A 20,918-nucleotide genomic window follows, 5' to 3' on the forward strand; every position below is an offset into this window, starting at 1 on the left:
GCAGGAAAAATATTCAGAAATGCCATCATCCTTTGAGGACTCTGTCCCCAAGCGCTGGGAGCCAGCTGAGCAGAAGGGCAGTGGAGACAGTGTCCAAGGGAGAATGGAATCAGGGGAAGCCATGGTTGTTCCCTGTAGAAGTTCTGCTTCCTCTAAGGGTTTGCTAGTTTTTCATAAGAAAATGATGGGAAGGGGCCGGAGAGATAGCACAGTGAAGAGGGCACTTGCCTTGCATGGGGCTGACCCAGGTTCCATCCCTGGCACCCCATATGGTGTCCCAGGCACTGCCAGGAATAATTCCTGAACACTGAGCCAGGAGTAATCCCTGAACATTGAGGGGTGTGAACCAAAAACAACAAAAAAGTTGGGAAACTGTTGAGGGCCCCTCCCCTGGTCTGGGAAGAGAAGCGGGGATGTTGTATTAGGCTTGACATTTTTGTCATACCTGGGTGTGTCATACTTGGGTCATACCCGGGTGTGCTCAGGGCTTTCTCCTGGCTCTATGCTCAGGGATAACTCCTGGGGGCCTCAGGAAACCACCTGGGATTCCAGGGATCAAACTGCAGTCAAGGGCAAGTGTCTACCCACTGTGCTAACACCGGGCACAGTCCCTTTTGTATAAGGTTTGTTGACATTTCTCAAGTCCCTACTCTGGGCCAACACCAGGTTTCAGCACAGGTTATTCATCCAGACCACGCGGCATCATTGGGCATCAGCACTTGTTGAAATTGGAATCATTAGGGTCGCGAGATAGTAGGGTACTGTCCTGCATGCTGTCAACACGGGTTTGATCCCTGCCACCCCAAAAGGTACCCAGAGCTAGGAGTGATCCCTAAGCACAAAGCCAAGAGTAAACCCTGAGCACAGCCAGGTGTGGCCCCAAAACACCCCCCCCAAAAAAGGGGAACTATTGAGAATCCAAAGGAGGAAGGGATTTGGGGATGGTGACGGGGTACACTGAAAGCAGTCTAGGGGTGTGGAAGGTCTTGGGCACTTTGATGGTTGTGAGGTGAAGTAATGGTATCAAAACCATAAATAGGCTGGAGCGATAGCACAGTGGGTGCCTGTCTTGCAAGTGCTGATCTAGGTTTGATCCCTGGCATCTTGTATGGTCCCGCAAGCTCCACCGGGAGTGATCTCGAGTGCAGAGCCAGGAAAAGCCCTGAATACTGTCATCATGGCCCCAAAACAAAAAAAAAAACCCAAAAAACCTCCAAACCATAAACATTAAAACTATTATGAACATATGACCTAAACTATAATAGCACTGTAGCACTGTTCTCCCATTGTTCAGCGATTTGCTCGAGCGGGCATCAGTAATGTCTCCATTGTGAGACTTGTTGTTACTGTTATTTGGCATATTGAATACGCCTCTGGGAGCTTGCCAGGCTCTGCCGTGCGGGTGGGAATCTCTCGGTAGCTTGCTGTGCTCTCCAGAGGGACGGAGGAATCGAGCCCAGGTTGGCCACGTGCAAGGCAAACACCCTACCCGCTGTGCTATTGCTTCAGCCCAAAGTATAATAACTATATGTATATACTTTTTTCTTTTTGGGTCACACCCGGCGATACTCAGGGCTTACTCCTGGCTCATGCACTCAGGAATTACTCCTGGCAGTGCTCGGGGGACCATATGGAATGCTGGGAATCGAACCTGGGTCCGCCGCATGCAAGGCAAACTCCCTACCCGCTGTGCTATCGCTCCAGCCCCAATAACTATATTTTTCATTAAAAAAAACTGGAATTGGGGGACCGGAGAAGGTAGTACAGGGGTAAGGCAGTTGCCTATTTGCAGCCAAGCCTGGTTTATTCCCAGGAACACGTGGTCCCCGCCAAGTATCACCAAGTGCACAGACATAGAAGCAGAGAGATTGGAGTAGCACTGCTGCTCATTATGGGGTCTGCTCCGAATTAACAAACAGGTCCCATCAATGCTCAAACCATCATAAACATGTGACAACTTCTAGTACTTGTTTTTAAAATCTGAGCCAGATAGTACAAGGGAGAAGACAATGGCCTTGCATGCAGCCCACCTGGACTCAATCCCATAGATTGAGTCCAGTCCACCTGGACTCAATTCCTGAGCCCTGCTAAAAGTAATCCCTGAAGGCCAGGGCGTAGTTGACCCGGGTTCAATCCCCAGTATCCCAAATGGTCCCTCGAGCACCACGAGGAATATTTCCTGGGTGCAGAGCCAGGAGTAACCCCTGAGCCATCGCCAGGTGTGGCCCCAAAATAAAACAAAAGAGTGATTCCTGAATGCAGAATTAAGCCCAGAACACCAAACACAGAACAAAATAATATAATACCTGAGCTATATAGGAACCAGAGAGAGAGCACAGGGGTAAAGATGTTTTTCTTGCCTGTGGCACGGCACTGCTTATGGTCCCCTGAGCACAGAGCCAGGAGTAGCAAATAAATTATATCAGAACTTTTCCCTACCACTTGGTAAACAGTGGCCATTTTGAGTCCTCCTGTCCTCCCATGACCCATGGATACTGGCTGGTGTCACTGGAGCCCTAGGGCTCCTCACCATCGAGCTCCCAGTACACTCCATGCTTCAGGGTGAATGTCCAGAGTCTGTTTTACTGACTGTACAGAGTTTTTTTCTGTTTCCTTTGTTTCAGTTTTGGGGTCACTCTTGGCAGTGCTTTGTTAAGGCTTACTCCTGGTTCTGTGCTCAGGGATCATTCCTGGCAGTGGCAGCCATTCAATCTGAGTTGGCTGCATACTAGCCAAGCACCTTGTACTGTCTCTCTAGCCCCAAAGGCTTTTTGTTTTGTTTTGTTTTGTTTTCTCATGGCCGGAGGATTGGACCACACCCAGAAGTGCTCAAGGACTATTCTTGGCCCTGTGCTTAGAAATGACTGTTGGCTGTGCTCAGGGGACCATATATGGTGCTGCGGACTCCAACGTCAATCTGGGTCACTGGGATGCAAGGCACCTTATTGCCCTGCATGTGGCCAACCCTGCTTTAACCCCTGGCACCGCATATCGTCCCCTTGGAGCTACTGGGGATCACTCATGAGCATAAAGTACCTCCGGTGTGGCCTCAACCCCCTCCCCACCAAAGAAGACCAGGCAAGTGCTTTAGCCCTGTCCTGTCTGTCTGGCCCTGGTTGTGAATAGTTCTACCACCCCCCAGGGCTGGAGCCACCTCCAGCCAGATTCTCTTCCACCCTGTCTGGACCCACGCCATGGCTGCCTGGACCCCCACATCCTGACGATGGGCAGGCCAGAGTCCACGGCCCCTGCAGGTCCAAGATATGGAGAGGTGAGAGAGTGGACGGGAGGGTCCCCATCCCTGGGTTTAAATGCCCCTTCCAGCCTCTGCTGCCACACCCCAGGACCCTGCACCCCATCTCTGACCCTTTGCCCTCGCTTTTCATTCTCTGCATCTTTGATCTTGACTCGGGTCCTGCCCCAGACTGGCCCCATCACAGGCAAATGGAGTAGCTGACACCCGCGTAGGGGCCCCGGGGATCCCAGAACCAATCTTGCGCCTGCAGAGGACACAGGGAGCCTGGCAGGTCCCAGAACTGGAAGGCCTAAATGCGGAAGCCCTCGTGGAGGCGTGGCCGCCTGGGGTGAGTACAGCGGTTCCCCGGACGGGTCCCAGGGCGCCCCCTGCTGGCAGCTATGAGACAACCCCCCCAGATTCGGAGTACCAGACAACTCACAAGTTTATTTCCATCCCATTAATTGGTGTCTATGTGAACTGTGGGGAATTCTGAATGCCTGGGGACTAGAGCTTACTCTGTAGGGCGGGAGCCATAGCTCAGAGGGCTGAGCACGTGGTTTGTATAAAGGAGGTTTAGATTCTGTCCCTCAGACCGCCTGATACTGACCCCTGAGCACTGCCAGGAGTGATGTAACAGGACCCTGGAGCACTGAGTTGGGTATAGCCCCATAACACTATAGTACATGTGCCCCCACCAAACCACCCCAAATTTCTCCAATTTGTGCACTGTAGCACTGTCCTCCCGTTGTTCATCGATTTGCTCAAGCAGGCACCAGTAACGTCTCCATTGTGAGACTTGTTATTACTGTTTTTGGCATATTGAATACGCCATGGGGAGCTTGCCAGGGTCTGCTGTGTGGGCAGGATTCTCCCGGTAGCTTGCCGGGCTGTCCGAGAGGGACGGAAAAATCGAACCCAGGTCAGCCACATGCAAGGCAAACACCCTACCCGCTGTGCTATTGCTCCAGCCCCTCCAATATGTGAATGGTAGAAATATTTTAAAAATTGGGGGGCACACTGGGAAGTGTTCAGGGGATCATGTGGTACCAGGATTTGAACCCAGAGCACTCCAGCATGCAAAGCCTGCATCTCAGCCCTTTGAGATATGTGTATAAAGGTAAAGGTAAAGGCCCTCCCGTTGATCGTCGATTTGCTCGAGCGGGCCCAGTAACGTCTCCATTGGAGACTTTGTTGTTACTGTGTCTGGCATATCGAATACTCTCGGTAGCTTGCCGGGCTCTCCGAGAGGGGCGGAGGAATCGAACTCGGGTCGGCCATGTTGGCCGCGTGTAAGGCGAATGCCCTACCCGCTGTGCTATCGCTCCAGCCCCGATATGTGTATATGTGTATATATATATATATATATATATATATATTCCTCTTTGATCCAGAGAGACAACACAATGGGTCAAGAGCATGCTTTGCATGTAGAAAGCCCAGATTTGATCGCTCACATCATGTGGGTCCCCTAAGCAAAGCCAGGAGCTACCCCTGAGCATTGAACCAGGGCACTCCAGCCCTTTAAGCCAGCTTCTTGGCCCCAAGGTAGTTATTCCATATGTTCGCCTGGGAGAGATACAGGGGGAAATGAGAAACCAGACCTGCATCGCTCCCCATCCATCCCCCGGGTTGAGCATGTGGAACAAAAACGAGTACTGCGGGGCTGGAGCGATAGCACAGCGGGTAGGGTGTTTGCCTTGCGCACGGCTGGCCCGGGTTCGATCCCCAGCATCCCGTAGGTCCCCCAAGCACCGCCAGGAGTAATTCCTGAGTGCAGAGCCAGGAGTGACTCCTGAGCATCGCCGGGTGTGACCCAAAAAGAAAAAAACAAAACTGAGTACTGCAAGAAACAAGCAATGAGGGGGCCCACCACAGCTTCCTCTTTGGGGGGCCTTCTGGAGGTAGTAAGGTGGCTGTCCCCAGCTTAGACACACATCTCAGGAGCCAGAGCCATAGTACAGGGGGTAAGGTACATGGGCAGCCTTGCACACTGCCAACCTGGGTTGGATCCTTGGCATCCCATAGGGTCCCCAAAGCCTTCCAGGAGTGATTCTTGAGTGCAGAGCTAGGAGTCAGCCCTGAGTGCTACTGGTATGACCGAAAAACAAAATCAAACAAAGACTACATCTCTGTGATCAAGAGGCCACGAGTTGGATCCCTGGCACCACCTTACAACCCCACATCCTTATTCATCAACCTCCAACCCCCAATTTCCACCCCAAGTCAATGGGATTCCTAGACCTCTGGTTCATTCCAACCAAATGTGCTGCCCAGGACATCTCCACAGTAAAGAGAGAAGGGAAGGGAGCGAAAACAGCCACTTTGCTCTGGGTGGGGACGCAAGAGAAGCACTAGAGCCAAAAACCTGTTGGAGGATTTTCTTTTTTCTTTCGGCTTTTTTCGGTCACACCCGTGATGCTCAGGGGTTACTCCTGGCTCTGCACTCAGGAATCACTCCTGGCGGTGCTTAGGGCACCATATGGAATGCCAGGGATTGAACCTGGATTGTGTGTAAGGCAACCGTCCTCTCCGCTAAACTATCTCGCTGGCCCCTGTTGGGGGATTTTCACTGGCTGATATTGGTTCAGTCTGGTTCAGGCTGAAGCCATAGCACAGCGAGTAGGGCGTTTGCCTTGCAAGCGGCTGACCCGGATTCAATTCCTCCATTCCTCTCGGAGAGCCCGGCAAGCTACCAAGAGTATCCCACCCGCACAGCAGAGCCCGGCAAGCTACCCGTGGCATATTCAATATGCCAAAAACAGTAATAACTAGTCTTGCAATGGAGACCTTACTGGCGCCCACTCAAGCAAATTGATGAACAATGGGAGGACAGTGCTACAGTGCAGATACTGGTTCACGTTCCTGTCTCTGGACCAATCACACTGGTCAGACAGCGCTGTTCTCCGATTGGCTAAGTCAGGTCCTGCAAGTTGAGCAGGGGTTTCCTGGAAGGAAATCTGGATTGTGCAACCCCGAACAAAGGAATAGGGTGCTCAGTAAGAAAAAGTGAATTAGGGGCCGGAGCGATAGTACAGCGGGTAGGGCATTTCCCTTGCACGGCGCCAACCCGGGATCAATCCCTGGCATCCCATATGGTCCCCTGAGCACCACTAGGAGTAATTCCAGAATGCAGAGCCAGGAGGAACCCCTGAGCATCACTGGGTGTGACCCTAGAAGCAAAAGCAAATAAAAAAAAGTGAATTAGACTAAGTATCTGCATAAATTGTCTTCGGGCCCTTTGCCTCCAATTCCCAGAGTTTCCTGGTCATTGGACACCCCTCAAGGCAGGTCCTGGTGTTGAAGACAGACGGGTCACCAGGGAATGTCAACACCTACCAGATCCTGAATCTTCCTGGAGGTAATGAGGCCCCCGCAAGGCGCCAGCCCACAGCCAGTGTACTTGCGAACCTCCCCCAGTACTTGCATCTATATCTGCACCTTCTGTCTAGCCCAGACACCAGGGATTTCCAGACACCAGGTCTCCTGGACTCCTTCTGCAGTTTGTTCTGAGCGTAGGCACTGTTCTACGTACCTGTGCCACACCTCGCCAAGGACGCACAGCACCCTTGGGTTTTATTTCAATTTCTCCCCAGCACCCACCTCTCCATCTCCTGCCCCTCAATGTCTTTGCTTCAGTCACCTCTGTTGCCTGAATACCCAAAATTTGTCCCAGCTTCAGGGCCTTTTCATCTGTTCTTCCAGAAGGAGCCTCTCTCTGTGTAAATAAGGGATTCTGTCTCCATCCTTCAGGCCTCTGTGAAAGTATAACCTTCCTTTGGGCTGGAGTGATAGCACAGCGGTAGGGCGTTTGCCTTGCACGCAGCCAACATGGCCGACCTGAGTTCGATTCCTCCGCCCCTCTCGGAGAGCCCGGCAAGCTACCGAGAGTATCTCGCCTGCACGGCAGAGCCTGGCAAGCCACCCGTGAGGTATTCGATATGCCAAACACAACAAAAGTCTCCAATGGAGACGTTACTGGGCCCGCTCGAGCAAATCGATGAACAACGGGAGGACAGTGACAGTGACAGTGAACCTTCCTTTAAAAAAACATTTATTGGGGCTGGAGCTATAGCACAGCGGGTAGAGCATTTGCCTTGCACGCTGACGACCCGGTTTCGATTCCCGGCATCCCACCACCAGGAGTAATTCCTGAGTACAGAGCCAGAAGTAACCCCTGTGTATCGCCAGGTGTGACCCAAAAAGAAAAATAATTAACATTATTTTTTTTTTATTTTTTGGAGTCACACCTGGTGGTGCTCAGGACTTACTTTTGATTCTGTACTTAGGAATTACTCCTGGCAGTGCTGGCTTTCTGGAGATGGAATCAGGTCAGCCTCATGCAAGGCAAATACCCTACCCACTGTACTCTCGCTCCAGCACCTCATAATCTTCCTTGATCACCACTGCTGAGTCCTGGCCTCTTCCCATCTGTCTGTTTCTTTTTATCTTATTTTTACTTTATTTTACTGAGTCTCCAATGGAGACATTACTGGGCCCGCTCGAGCAAATCGACGATCAACGGGAGGGCCTTTACCTTTAGGGCTGGAGCGATAGCACAGCGGGTAGGGCGTTCGCCTTACAAGCGGCCAACATGGCCGACCCGAGTTCGATTCCTCCGCCCCTCTCGGAGAGCCCGGCAAGCTACCGAGAGTATTCGATATGCCAGACACAGTAACAACAAAGTCTCCAATGGAGACGTTACTGGGCCCGCTCGAGCAAATCGACGATCAACGGGAGGGCCTTTACCTTTACCTTTACTGAGTAATTAATTTTTGGTTTTGGGGCCACACTCGAAGGGATTGAAGCTAGGGTGACCATGTTCAAGGCAAGCACACTTCCTGCTGTACTGTCTCTCCAGCCCCTTATTTTATTATTGTATTTATCTTGTTTGGTTTAATTTTATGGGGGACCACACCCAGCAATGTTCAGGACTTGCTCCTGGCTCTGCACTCAGGAATCACTTGTAGTGATGGTCAGGGAACCATACTGGGATGTTGGGGGACTAAACCCAGATCGGCTGATTGCAAGGCAGACGCCCTAGCCACTGCACTATCTCTCTGACCCCTCCTTTTATAGTGATCAATACAAGACACATGTATCTGTCACCTGTTAGCTCATTTCTTTCATGTCTCTCCAGTGAAAGGTAGGTGGCAGGGTGGTAGTGAATGTGTCTGTCTTTGCAGTTCTGTCTTATCTAGAGATAAGTAAGTGCCCATAAATATTTCTATAGTGGATCAACACTATTTGATAGCCTAAGCAGGATGCAAGCACTAAACCAGGAGAAAAGAGGACTCCAGAGGGTGGGAATTCCCTTCGTCTAACGCTTTTCTGGGAGACTGAAAGACGGGATAAGAGAAACATGAAATAGGAGTTACCACCCCTCAAATTTTCTTCCTTGTCCCTCCTGCCAGGTGTCACTCTGGAATCTTCTAACCTCTGCATGCCAAGCCTGCCCCACCTCCTGGCCTTCCTCTCAGCCAGCAGGTACAGGGCACCTAGGGAAATGATTGCAGGGGTTAAGACCCATGCCAACCTTGGTTTGATTCCTGGTACCCCACCTTCCTCTGAACATCACTGGGTGTAGCCCTGGGGGCCCCCAAGAAACACCAGGGATTGGGGATGGAGCAATAATACAGCAGGTAGGGCGTCTGCCTTGCACGCAGCCGACCCGGGTTCGATTCCCAGCAACCTATATGGTCCCCTGAGCACCACCAGGAGTAATTCTGGCATGAGCCAGGAGTAACCCTTGTGCATTTCTGGGTGTGACCTGTGACCCTCCCCCCAAAAAAAAGATAAAAAAAAGAAAAAAGAAACCCCAGGGATGGCCCAGGTCCTCCCCCCCAACCTCACAGGGCCTCAGACTCTCACAGTGAACCCAGTCGACCAAGAATCACAGGGAGGGGGCGGAGGGATAGCACAGCAGGGAGGGCGCTATCCTTGCAAGTGATGCAGTCTCCAGCACCCTTGGGCCCTGCCAGGGATGATCTTTGAGCTCAGAGCCGAGAGTAACCCCTCAGCACTTCCTGGTGTGGCCTGAGTGGCCCCTGGCCCACTGAAAAAAGGGTTCATTTGCTAAGGTACCCCACTTAAACTGCAAGTCCCCTCTCTCTTTTCTCAGGGATGTTCTGCCTAGGACACTGCTCTTGCCCCCCCACTCTCTAGAGCCTGGAAGCCAACACACAGGTAAGAGAGACGATCGCTCAGGGGGCACAGTTAAGTTACACACCACCAGCGGGGTCTGAGGATGCCACTTGGGGGACTGGAAAAGGGAGCGGGAGAGATGCTAGGACTGGGCGTCTGAGTGTGGGGAAGGCGTGACTCCTGGGCCTCAGGTCCCATGAGCCCTCACTCAGCTCTTTCAGGAGTGAGGATGGGAATGAAGGCTTCTGGTGGCACCCCACAGACAGCAGGGCTGGGCCCTCAGGGATCCAGGACACCTCCCCTTCGCCAGTCCCAGTTCTTCTGCAGAAGGCCGTTGTCCCTCTCCACTCCTCAGAAAGAGGGTTGTCTATGGTGAACAAGCTCTATCTGGAAGCCCACCATGAGGGGTGGGGGGCAGAGCAGACACCCCCGGAGATGCCTCCAGAAACCGCTGAGACTCCAGGTGAGAAGGGCAGGCCATGGGGCTTCTGGGGGGTGTGGACACCACTCGGTGGTCCTGAGCTTCTCCTCACGCGTCTAGCCCCCAGATACCCCACCCCTCATCGCGTCTCCTGGGTGGAAGGTATGCTCAGCCCAGAACTGCACCTTGCTGACCTCGCGCTGCCCTGCCTGGCAGAGGAGAAGGAGGAGGAGGATTTCAAGGAGGAGAGAGGATCCGAGGATGTGCTCACCCGTCACGTCCGGGCTCTGGTCAGAGCTCGGAGCAACTACGTGGCCAGGCAGTTCCGGGGCTTTCGGGCGCGCCTGACCTCAGATGCCATGGGACCCCACAGGCCTGGCGACCCAGCTACAGAACTGCTACAGGATATGCGGCACCTCCTGACCGACCTGCAAGATCACCTGGCCAAGGACCTGGATGTCAGGGCTGTGTTTGGGACCAGGGGGCCTAAGTTCACCCAGAAGGACGAGGACTTTGGTAAGAGGGGCACTGGGAGGGAATTTAGGGTTATTCCATGAACCAAATTCCCATGCACTTGCATTGACTCTCTTTCTCTTTATGTGTATGTTGACAGCCAACTTTTCCCCATTTGTGTGCACACCTTTCCTGGTTTTATTTTTTTTTGGGGGGGGTAGCGCACCTGTCATGCCCAGGGCTACTCCTGTCTCAGTGTTCAGGGTCACTCCCTGGACTCCCTGGGGTGCTAGTGGGACTAGCTGTGGTCATGTTCAGGTTGGGCAATCACTTTTTTTTTTTTTTTTGCTTTTTGGGTCAAACATGGCAATGTTCAGAGGTTCCTCCTGGCTCTGCACTCAGGAATTATTCCTAGCGATGCTCTGGGCACCATATGGGATGCTGGGGATTGAACCCAGGTTGTCTGTGTGCAAAGCAAATGCTCTACCCACTTTACTATTGTTCCAGCCCTGGGTGATCTATTTGGCCCACAGATTTCCCAGATTTCCTATTTCTACTCACACCATTTTTCTTTCTTTTTTTTTTTTTTTTTTTTTGCTTCTTGGGTCATACCCAGCAGTGCTCAGGGTTTCCTCCTGGTTCTGTACTCAGGAATTACTTCTGGCACTACTCGGGGGACCACATGGGATGCCAGGGATCGAACCCAGGTCGACCATGTGCAAGGCGAACACCCTACCCATTGTACTATTGTTCGGGTCCCTCACACCATATTCTACAGCTTTTATTTTTACTACTTTGTTTTAGGCCATACCCCACTGTGCTCAGGGATCACTCCTGGCTCGGTGCTCAGGGAACACTTCTGGTGGGGCTCAGGGGAATAAATGCTAGGGATGATACCCCGGCCATCCACAGGCAAGGCTTGTACTACCTCTCCGGCCCCCATTAGACCTTCCTGTAATCTGCTTGTGCCGTACATGTTATACCTGTGCTCTCCTGCTCCATCTCACCAGGGGTGACAGCCACAGCCCCTCCCCCTCCCCCCCCCCCACGTGTTCCCTAGCCGCTTAGGAGCGGTGGGAACAGGGGCTGCAGAGCAGGAGGACACGGAACGACCTTGCCGCTTGTTCCTCCCCCACGCAGATTCCGCGGTGGAGGAGGCCTTGTGCTGGGCGGTGTTGGCCCCGCTGAAGCCCGCCCTGTGGATGCGACTCCGCACCCTCCGCGCCCCGGAGCTGAGGCACCTGCAGAGGCGACAGATAGCGCTGCGGGCGGTGGTGGGGCCAGAGCGGCAGGGCCTCGCCCCCGCCCTGCGGAGCCGCATCCACACGCGCCTCGCGTACCTCCACGACGCCTGCTCCCCTCGCCGCAAGGTGGCGCTGCTGCTGGAGATCTGTAGGGACATTTACGCAGGCCTGGCTGGCAGCGAGAACCAAGGTAGCGCGTCGGCTGGGACGTGGAGTGGGAGGCGCACGGCCAGGAGGGAGTCCCCGGCACCGCCGGGCGTGGCCCTAAAAAACGAAGAAGTGGAGTGGGGGGCCAGAGAGTCCAGCGGATAGGGCGCTTGCCTTGCACGCAATGCCCCGCACCCCATAAGACAACTCCACCCCCTCCCACCCCAGCCCTCCAGGAGAGATTCCCTGACCACGCCCGGGTGTGACCCCAAACCTGCCAGACAAACAAACCAACAACCAAAGAGCAAAAGTGGAGTGGGGGGCCAAAGAGGTAGTACAGCCAGTAGGCACTTACCTTGCTTGTGGCTGACCCGGGTTTGATCTCCTGCATCCATCCGCTATGGTCTCCTGAGCATATCAGGGGTGATCCCTGAGTATAGAGCCAGGAATAAGCTCTGAGCACCTCCGGGTGAGCCCTCACCCCTCCCCCGGAAATAAAAAAACGCCAAAAAACAACCACACTGAAATATACAAAAAGAAGTGGAGCGACCCCAAAACAAAACAAAACAAACAAAAAAGTGACTTGAGGATGGTGGGGGCAGATGGCAGATAGGAGGTGCCTACTTGTAATGAGAAGAGAGGGGGAAAGATATTTCTGACGTGCTAAACCAACCTTTGGAGGTAAATTTAGCAGCATGGCTAATTTAGCCATTGCTGTCAGTCACCTTCAGACAAATTTTTAAAAGGGTGTGGGGAGGGTGGGAGGGCACTTGCCTTGCACATGAGGAGCAGGGTCCGATCTCTGGCTTCTCGTATGGTCTCCTGATCCCCAAAAGGAATGATCCCTGAGTGCAGAGCCAGGAGTAACCCCTAAGCACAGCAGGGTGACACCCCCTTCCCCAAAAGAGAGGGGAGCATGCTTAGATCAAATAGAATGTGGGATTGGAGCGATAGCACAGTGGATAGAGCGTTTTTCCCTGCATGCGGCTGACCCAGATTCAATTCCCAGCATCCCATATGGTCCCCCGAGCACCACCAGGAGTGATTCCTGAGTGCAGAGCCAGGAGTAACCACTGTGCATCGCCAAGTGTAACCCCCCCCCAAAAAAAAGAAAGCAAATGGAATGTGTCTGCATGCACCCACCCCCTGAGCCTGTCCTTGGCTTCCCTAGAACCAATGGGAGCTGATGCCTTCCTGCCCGCACTGACGGAGGAACTAATCTGGAGTCCCAACATCGGGGAGACACAGTTGGACGTGGAGTTTCTAATGGAGCTCTTGGATCCAGATGAGCTACGGGGAGAGGGTGAGACCCCCACCCCTAATCCAGAGACACCCCCTCTCCACCCCCCCCACCCAGATCCAACTCCAGACCCGCAACTGCTGGGGAACTTTGGCTAATGTCGCCTCATTCCTCTTAGCCGGCTACTACCTGACCACGTGGTTTGGGGCACTGCACCATATTGCCCACTACGAGCCGGAGGGAGCCCGTTCGCCCCAGGGACTCAGCAGTGAGGCCCGCGCCTCCCTACGCCAGTGGCACCGCCGGCGCACCCTGCACAGACACGGCCAGGCTGGAGACCAGGTGACCACTCATCCCTGCTGGGTGGAGGGACCCAGCCCGCTGTCCCCTTGCCTTTCTGAACCAGCCTCTCCTTCTCCTTACAGGACGCGCTGACCTTTGAGGAGCCGTGGGCCATAGAGACAATGCCCAGAGACCAGTGATGACTGGGGCTTTGAGGCCTCTGCTCCTCAAGCAAATTGCAAGGACCACTGGGGCCAGCAAAGACCCTGTGTGGCTTAGGGAGCCCTCCTGTTGGCCTTTGCCCAATAGTTACCGCTCTCTGGGGTGCCCTTCTCAGCTGTCTGCACTGCTGCTTCCTTCCCTCCTTCCCAAAGAGGCTGTCCCAGGCAGCCTGCTGTTCCTAGCTTTACCTTCTCATGCCTGGCAGAATAATCCCATCCCAGGGGCCAGAACAATAGCATAGCAGGTAAGGGTGCATGCCTTGCACGCTGCGACCCTTCTTGATCCCCAGCATCCTATCCTGAGCACTGCCAGGAGTGATTCCTGAGTGCAGAGCCAGGACTAACCCCTGAGTATATCTAGGTGTGGCCAAAAATAGCCCAACCAAAAAATGCCATCAGTTTTCCCCCTTGGCAACCACCCTAGCAACAGACTGGGGAGGGGGCCAGTTTGGGAGAAGTGTTAGAAAGCCAACTTGAACAAAGAGAGGGCACACAAGTGCTACCCATGCCCACGTATTGCCCAGTTGCCCAAGGACATGTTGCTGCATCTCCCCTCTTGAGATGGGTCACGTGTGCTTTTACACTTTCCTGCTTTCATGCTGGGGTGTGTACTGGAATCCCTCCACTCTGGAGAAGCCCACGTTCTCTCCTGAGCATGTATCTTACCTTACCTGCCTCTATTCCCCAATAAACTTGGCCGACCTCACTCTCATTTTTTCATCATTTCCGGTCCTGTGCTCCTGGCAACCACACTTCTTTCTCTTCAGGTGGTTTGGACTCTTCTACAGAACACATAGTAACAGAATCGGATCATTTGCTTCTTTGTGGCTTTTTTGAGGGGAAACTGTAGCGCCCTCCCCCCCAGATGTTTTTCAGGAAACCCTGGGGATGCCCCCAGCAATTCTGGCCAGAGGAGCAATGCAAGGGGCCATGGTATTAGATGGAGGGTGTGTTTGGGGTGGGGGAGGGTTATGGGGGCAAGGTGGGGCAGGGATTACCTAGGTCACCCAGGCTGACTACCAGAGGTTGTTCTGGGGACCACCTGGTGCTGAAGATCTAAAGGCACATTCACACTCTCCCTGCAATCTACTTGTCTCTGGGGGAACCAACTGACTCTTCCTCAGCTCCCCAAGGACCTTCTTCTTCCAAGCCCACCGCTGCTGGGAACACAACAGGATTCTCTTTCTCGGCTGGCTGATGGCCCGTGGGGTACACTCACCCTTAATCACCTGTTGCAAAATGGATTAGTGCCATACAGAGATGTCTCTGGAACCCAACCATTTACAATCTAGAAATTTGCATTTACAGTTGTGGCCACACAAGCTCTCATGATATTCAAAATGAGCTATGGAAAATAAGTTATCTAGCATCTGCCCCTGGCAGGTAGGTTTGAATGGTGGTGGGAAAATTCGAGCAAAACATAATGCCCAAAAGTAGAGAGAGAGTATTGGGGAAATTGTCTGCCATAGAGGCAGGGTGAGGACTGGGATGTGGGGATGGAGGAGATACTTGGGACATCAGTGGTGGAAAATGTGCACTGGAGGAGGGATGAATGTTCCATCATTGTATGGCTGAATCTCTCTCAAACATGAAAGCTTTGTAACTCTATCTCAGAGTGATAAAATAAAATAAAGTAATGTGGAGTTCATGTCCAGTTCAATCAGCTTAATCAATGGCTGAACAAATAACAGTACTCCTGCATTATTAAAAAAAAATTTTTTTTAAATCACCTGTTGCACACTGGTGTTGTGGCCAGTTCCACTGCAGATGCAAATAAATGAACTCAATGAGGTCTGGGATGCATGCAGACCTTTTCCACATCCGCCTTCTCCCATGGAACAGGAGGCGATGGAGTGTGTCATGAGTCTGTGTTTCTTTTAGGAATCAAATTTTGCTTTTTAGGGGGTGGAGCGATAGTTCAGTGGGTAGGACATACAGATGACCTGGGTCTGACTCCAGTCATCCCACTGTGGTCCCCTGAGCAGCGCCAGGAGTAATTTCTGAATGCAGAGGCAGGAGTAACCCCTGAGCACTGGCGAGTGTGGCCCAAAAACAAAAACAAAAAAATGCTGTGTTTTTTGGGGCTGGAGTGATAGCACAGTGGGTAGGGCATTTACTTTGCACATGGCCTACCTGGGTTCAATTCCCAGCATCCCATAAGGTCCCCTGAGAATTGCCAGGAGTAATTCCTGAATGCGTGAGCCAGGAGTAGCCTCTGAGCATCGCCGAGTGTGAACCCAAAAAGAAAAAGTTTTGTGTTTTATTAATTTAAAAATGTTTGATTATTATGTGGTTTTGGAGCCACACCCAGCAACACTCAAGGGTTGCTCCTGGATTTTGCACTCAGGAATTACTCCTGGTGGTGTTTGGAGGACTATATGGGATGTAAGGGATCAAACCAGAGGTCGGCTGCATGCAGGGCAAAAAAACCGTACTCACTGTGCTATCACTCTGGCCTGTTTTTTTATTCTTTCCCTTTGGTCTCTGTTGTGGTTCACCAACCAGGGTGGCACCCTTGTGGTGTTTGCATACGTGCTGCAGCGAAGGTTGTCAAACACTTTTAGTTATGGTTCTGAAAGGGGACATCACAGAATGATGTGCTGCCACTCACACTTGCTTGTGGTGCTGGGAATCCCCCAAACGAGGGCTACCAGGATGACAAGGCAGGAGCTTGGCTACTGAATTTCCTCAGCCCCAACCTCTAAATCATTTCCTATTGCCGTGACACCATTTTTTCATTTCCATGGACAACGTACAGAACTTCCAATTTCTTACCCCCGCACCTGATTTATTTACTTATTTGTTATTTGTTTGTTTGTTTGTTCCTGGACCATATCCTGCCGTGCTCAGGGCTAATTACTGACTCTATGCTCAAAGATCATTCTTGGTAGAGCTCAGGGACCCTATGGGGTACTGGGGATTGAATCCAGGTCGGCTGAATGCAAGGTAAGTGCCCTGCCTGCTATACTATGTTCTTTAGAGGAACAACTAATTCAGTTCTGTGTTCCACTCTTCAGTGTTAGGAGGTCAAACGTAGGTCCTCATGCATAGTCTGTACCACTTACCCTTGCTTCATTAAAACTTTTTTTGTTTTATTTTTGAGCCTTGCCTTGCACGCAGCTTACCTGGCCGACCTGAGTTTGATTCCTCCGCCCCTCTTGGAGAGCACAGCAAGCTACCGAGAATATCTCGCGTGCATGTCAAAACCTGGCAAGCTACCCGGGACATATTCAATATGCCAAACACAGTAACAAGTCTCACAATGTTACTGGGCCTGCTTGAGCAAATCGATGAACAACGGGAGGACAGTGACAGTGACATATTTTTGAGCCACACCCAGCAATGCTCAGGGGTTATTCCTGGTTCTGCACTAGGGACTTATTCCTGTTTGTGCTTAGGGGAACCATATGGGGTGGCCAGGGTAGAACTGCAAGGTCAGCTGCATGCAAGGCAAATGCCTACCTGCTGTACTATCACTCCGGTCCTCCCATTAGTCATCGATTTGCTCGAGCGGGCCCAGTAACATCTCCGTCGTGAGACTTGTTGTTACTGTGTTTGGCATATTGAATACGTCACAGGGAGCTTGCCAGGCTTTGCTGTGCGGGCGAGATACTCTTGGTAGCTTGCCGGGCTCTTCGAGAGGGGTGGAGGAATCGAACTCAGGTCGGCCATATTGGCCGCTTGCAAGGCACACACCTTACCCGCTGTGCTATCGCTCCAGTCCCCTTAAAATTTATTTTTTATTTTTTGGTTTTGGGACAACACCTTTTTTCAGAGCTTACTCCTGGTGTTGTGCTCAAGGATCATTCCTAGTGCTACTTTGAAGACCATATGGATGCCAGAGATCAAACCTAGGTGAGCCTGTACAAGGCAAAAAAGTCCTGCCCTTGCGCCATCTCTTTCTTTGGTCCTTATTGCTACTTTTAAAATTAGATTTTGTATGTAGGAGGTCTGGGTGAACCCCAGAGTACACAGGGAGTGATTCCCAAGCGCTGAACTAGGGATAGCCCCTGAGCATCACCAGGTGTGCCCCCACAAACAAAAACTGTAGGCTAGCATTGGTATGTCCTTTCTCCCTTGATGCAGGGAGCTTAGGTTTATTGGGTTACATCATTTACAGTGCTCCAGAGGCACTCCCATTCCTCTGTGTTTATCCTTAACCTCTCCTCTGTGCTCTGCTTTCTCTAAAATCACCATTATCCCCAAATCGGACCCTGTGACTTGTAAAGTAAAATTCTTCAGAGATCTCTGGATTTGTATTTTGTAAGTGAAATATTGCTCTTCTCTTTTCCTTATGTCCTTTGCATAGTTTACTTTGGAGCAATGTCCTTTTTGTATAGACACAGGAAGACAGTTGATGCTATGCTCGTTGCTTGAGTGTTAATTGACTCCAAATAACACTTACTCCTGGGCATCTGTGATATTTATTCAACTTAAGTCTCAGTTGCCCTTAATTCCTAGCACCCCAAAAGCAGGGTCCCGACAAAGGGACTGGATGGACCCAGGGCAAGCTGTGAGCTACCCTGGCATTGAAATGGGACAGGCCAAGTGCCAAAAAACTTATAAAAAGTTAAGAGGATTGTTGTGGACAAATTCTGTCATGACCCAAAGAGAAGTTACTTGTACAAGGACCCTGATAGAGTTAGGAAGGACTAATCTGACCTGAGGACTGTAGTCTGGGATCTATAGTGAGATGTCCCCAGGAGAGCCACCCTATAAGCTTAATGTATCTCTTACTGTGTCCATACAAAATGACTAGAAAGATTATTAAGAATTAACTAAATCGGGGCTGGAGTGATAGCACAGCAGGTAGGGTGTTTGCCTTGCACGTGGCCTACGGGTTTGATTCCCAGCATCCCATATGGTCCCCTGAGCACCGCCAGGGTGGTTCCTGAGTACAGAGCCAGGAGTAACCCCTGTGCATCTCCAGGTATGACCCAAAAAGAAAAAAAAGATTAAGTAAATCTAAGATGATTATTTATGAATTAAGGAAAGGAGAAGTATGTCCTTAGATTAAAAACATGCCCTTTAGAGCAAGAAATGTGAAGTGGAGCAAGGAAAGCCTCTTTAACAAATTGTGCTGGCAAAACTGGACAGATACATGCAAAAAAATGGGCTCAGATCTCTGCCTAACACCATGTACAAAAGTAAGATCAAAATGGATTAAAGACCTTAACATCAGACCAGAATCCATAAGGTACATTGAAGACAAGGTTGGCAAAACCCTCCACGACATTGAAGCTAACGGTATCTTCAAAGATGACACACCACTGGCCAAGCAAGTGAAAACAAAGATAAACAAATGGGACTATCTTAAACTAAGAAGCTTCTGCACCTCGAAAGAAACAGTGACCCAAATACAAAGACAGAATGGGAAAGGATATTTGCCCAATACCCATCTGACAAGGGGTTGATATCAAGGACATGCAAAGTACTGGTTGAACTCCACAAGAAGAAAACATCCAACCCCATCAAAAAATGGGGTAACGAAATGAACAGAAACTTTCTCAAAGAAGAAATTCGAATGGCAAAAAGGCACATGAGAAAATGCTCTACCTCCTCATTAATCATCAGGGAGATGCAGATCAAAACAGTAATGAGATATCATCTCACACCACAGAGACTGGCCCACATCCAAAAGAACAAAAGCAACTGATGTTGGCGCGGATGTGGTGAGAAAGGGACCCTCCTTCACTGCTGGTGGGAATGCCGACTGGTTCAGCCCTTTTGGAAAACAGTATGGATGAGTCTCAAAAAATTAGAAATTGAGCTCCCATTTGACCCAGCAATACCACTCCTGGGAATATATCCCAGAGAGGCAAAAAAAGTACAGTCGAAATGACATCTGCACTTCTATGTTCATGGCTGCACTGTTCACAATAGCCAAATCTGGAAAAAAACCCGAGTGCCCGAGAACACATGACTGGTTAAAGAAACTTTGGTACTTCTACACAATGGAGTACTATGTAGCTGTTAGAAAAGATGAAGTCATAAAATTTACATACAAGTAGTTCTACATGGAAAGCATCATGCTAAGTGAAATGAGTCAGAAAGAGAGGAACAGACATAGAAAGATTGCATTCATCTGGGGAATATAAAGTAACAAAATAGGAGACACCTAAGAATAGCCGAGATAAGTACCGGGAGGTTCACTCCATGGCTTGGAGGCCAGCCACACATGCTAGGGGAAAAGGCAGCTCAGATAGAGAAAAGAGCACCAAGTAAATGGTGTTGGGAGGATCCTCCCAGGATGGGAGATGCCTGCTGAAAGTAGACTATAGACCGAACATGATTGACACTCAATGCCTCTTTTGCAAACCACAGCACCCAAAAGGAGATAGAGAACAAAAGGGAATATTCCGCCCTGCCACAGAGGCGGGGTGGGATGGGGGTGGGGAGGGATATTGGATCTTTGGTGGTGGAGAATGGGCACTGGTGGAGGGATGGGTACTCGATCATTGTATAATTGAAACCCAAGCACAAAAATTTGTAAGTCTAAAACTGTACCTCATGGTGTTTCACCAATAAAAATTAAAACAAACAAACAAACAAAAAACCAAAAACAAACAAAGAAACAAAAAACATTGCCCTTGAGTGGATCTCCTAGCTGGAGGAGAGCTTTGTCTTAGAAGAGCTTCCCCCCACCCCCAAGAAAGGGCTTTCATATGTTGATTATGCTACCTCAGCTAGGTGTAGTTGCTACCCCAAAGCTTAGAGGTTGGGCTCTAGACTAAGGCTGAGAGAGTGCAGAGAATGGAGCAAGGGGGACTGGAGGAATACGGGAGTGGGTGAGGCTGGAAGGAGGCAGAGGGAGACAAGATTGGAATGAACTGCGGCTGATCACCAACCAGCCTGGTGGCCCTGTTGCCTCCTTCATGCGTCTATTGGTGGCAGCTGCAGGCGGGGATGGGGCAGCAGCTCATGGCCATCTAACGCATGAGGTGGGAGAGAGACCACATCACTCATTGTGTATTTTTTAATACACACACACAAAAAAAACACATAAGACCAATAGCGGGTGCTGGAGCGATAGCACAGCAGGTAGGACGTTTGCCTTGCACGCGGTCAACCTGGGTTTGATTCCCAGCATCCTATGTGGTCCCTGAGCACCACCAGGAGTAATTCCTGAGTGTAGAGCCAGGAGTGACCCCTGTGCATCGCCGGGTTTAACCCAAAAAGAAAAAAGAAAACAAAACAAAACAATAGAACTTAGAAAAAAATAAAGAAAAAGCTTCAGAACATTGCGTTTGGATTATATTGGCAAGAACACCAAAAGCATGGACTATCAAAGCAAAGCTAAATTGGACCCATTTGTAAGGTAAAACTTCTTTGCATCCAAAAACACAATCAAAGACAGATACCCAGAATATTAGAATCCCTTAAACTAAAAGGCAAAACCCCCAGTCTTTTAAAAGAGAGCAAAGGATTTCAACAGAGCTTGTGGGGAGCAAGGCAGACAAAGGACTGAAGGTAAATGTCACTCATCTTGGGAAAGGTGTATCCAAAGCCACCTCAAGCGATGAAACACACA

The 20,918-nt window shown here is 50.8% G+C and overlaps 1 protein-coding gene across 1 annotated transcript; it reads left to right on the top strand.

Moving 5' to 3' along the window:
* The first annotated feature begins 3,462 nt into the window (after positions 1–3,462).
* Positions 3,463–13,366, top strand: RINL (Ras and Rab interactor like). Its single transcript, XM_056137015.1, has 10 exons — positions 3,463–3,584; positions 6,494–6,596; positions 8,650–8,722; positions 9,357–9,421; positions 9,690–9,842; positions 9,921–10,316; positions 11,394–11,687; positions 12,816–12,947; positions 13,063–13,226; positions 13,310–13,366. The coding sequence occupies exons 3-10, from the start codon at positions 8,679–8,681 to the stop codon at positions 13,364–13,366; spliced, it is 1,305 nt and encodes a 434-aa protein (XP_055992990.1). The 5' UTR covers positions 3,463–3,584; positions 6,494–6,596; positions 8,650–8,678.
* Positions 13,367–20,918: the final 7,552 nt, after the last annotated feature.

Source organism: Sorex fumeus, unplaced genomic scaffold (genome assembly GCF_029834395.1).
Source record: "Sorex fumeus unplaced genomic scaffold, SorFum_2.1 ptg000122l, whole genome shotgun sequence".
In the NCBI taxonomy this organism is placed as follows: Eukaryota; Metazoa; Chordata; class Mammalia; order Eulipotyphla; family Soricidae; genus Sorex; species Sorex fumeus.

Excerpts from the sequence above, each read along its gene's own strand:
- RINL (XM_056137015.1), top strand. The coding sequence starts at position 8,679 with ATGCCAAGCCTGCCCCACCTCCTGGCCTTCCTCTCAGCCAGCAG. Across the intron at positions 9,843-9,920 it reads AGAAACCGCTGAGACTCCAG|CCCCCAGATACCCCACCCCT; the intron begins GTGAGAAGGGCA and ends TCACGCGTCTAG. Across the intron at positions 10,317-11,393 it reads CCAGAAGGACGAGGACTTTG|ATTCCGCGGTGGAGGAGGCC; the intron begins GTAAGAGGGGCA and ends TCCCCCACGCAG.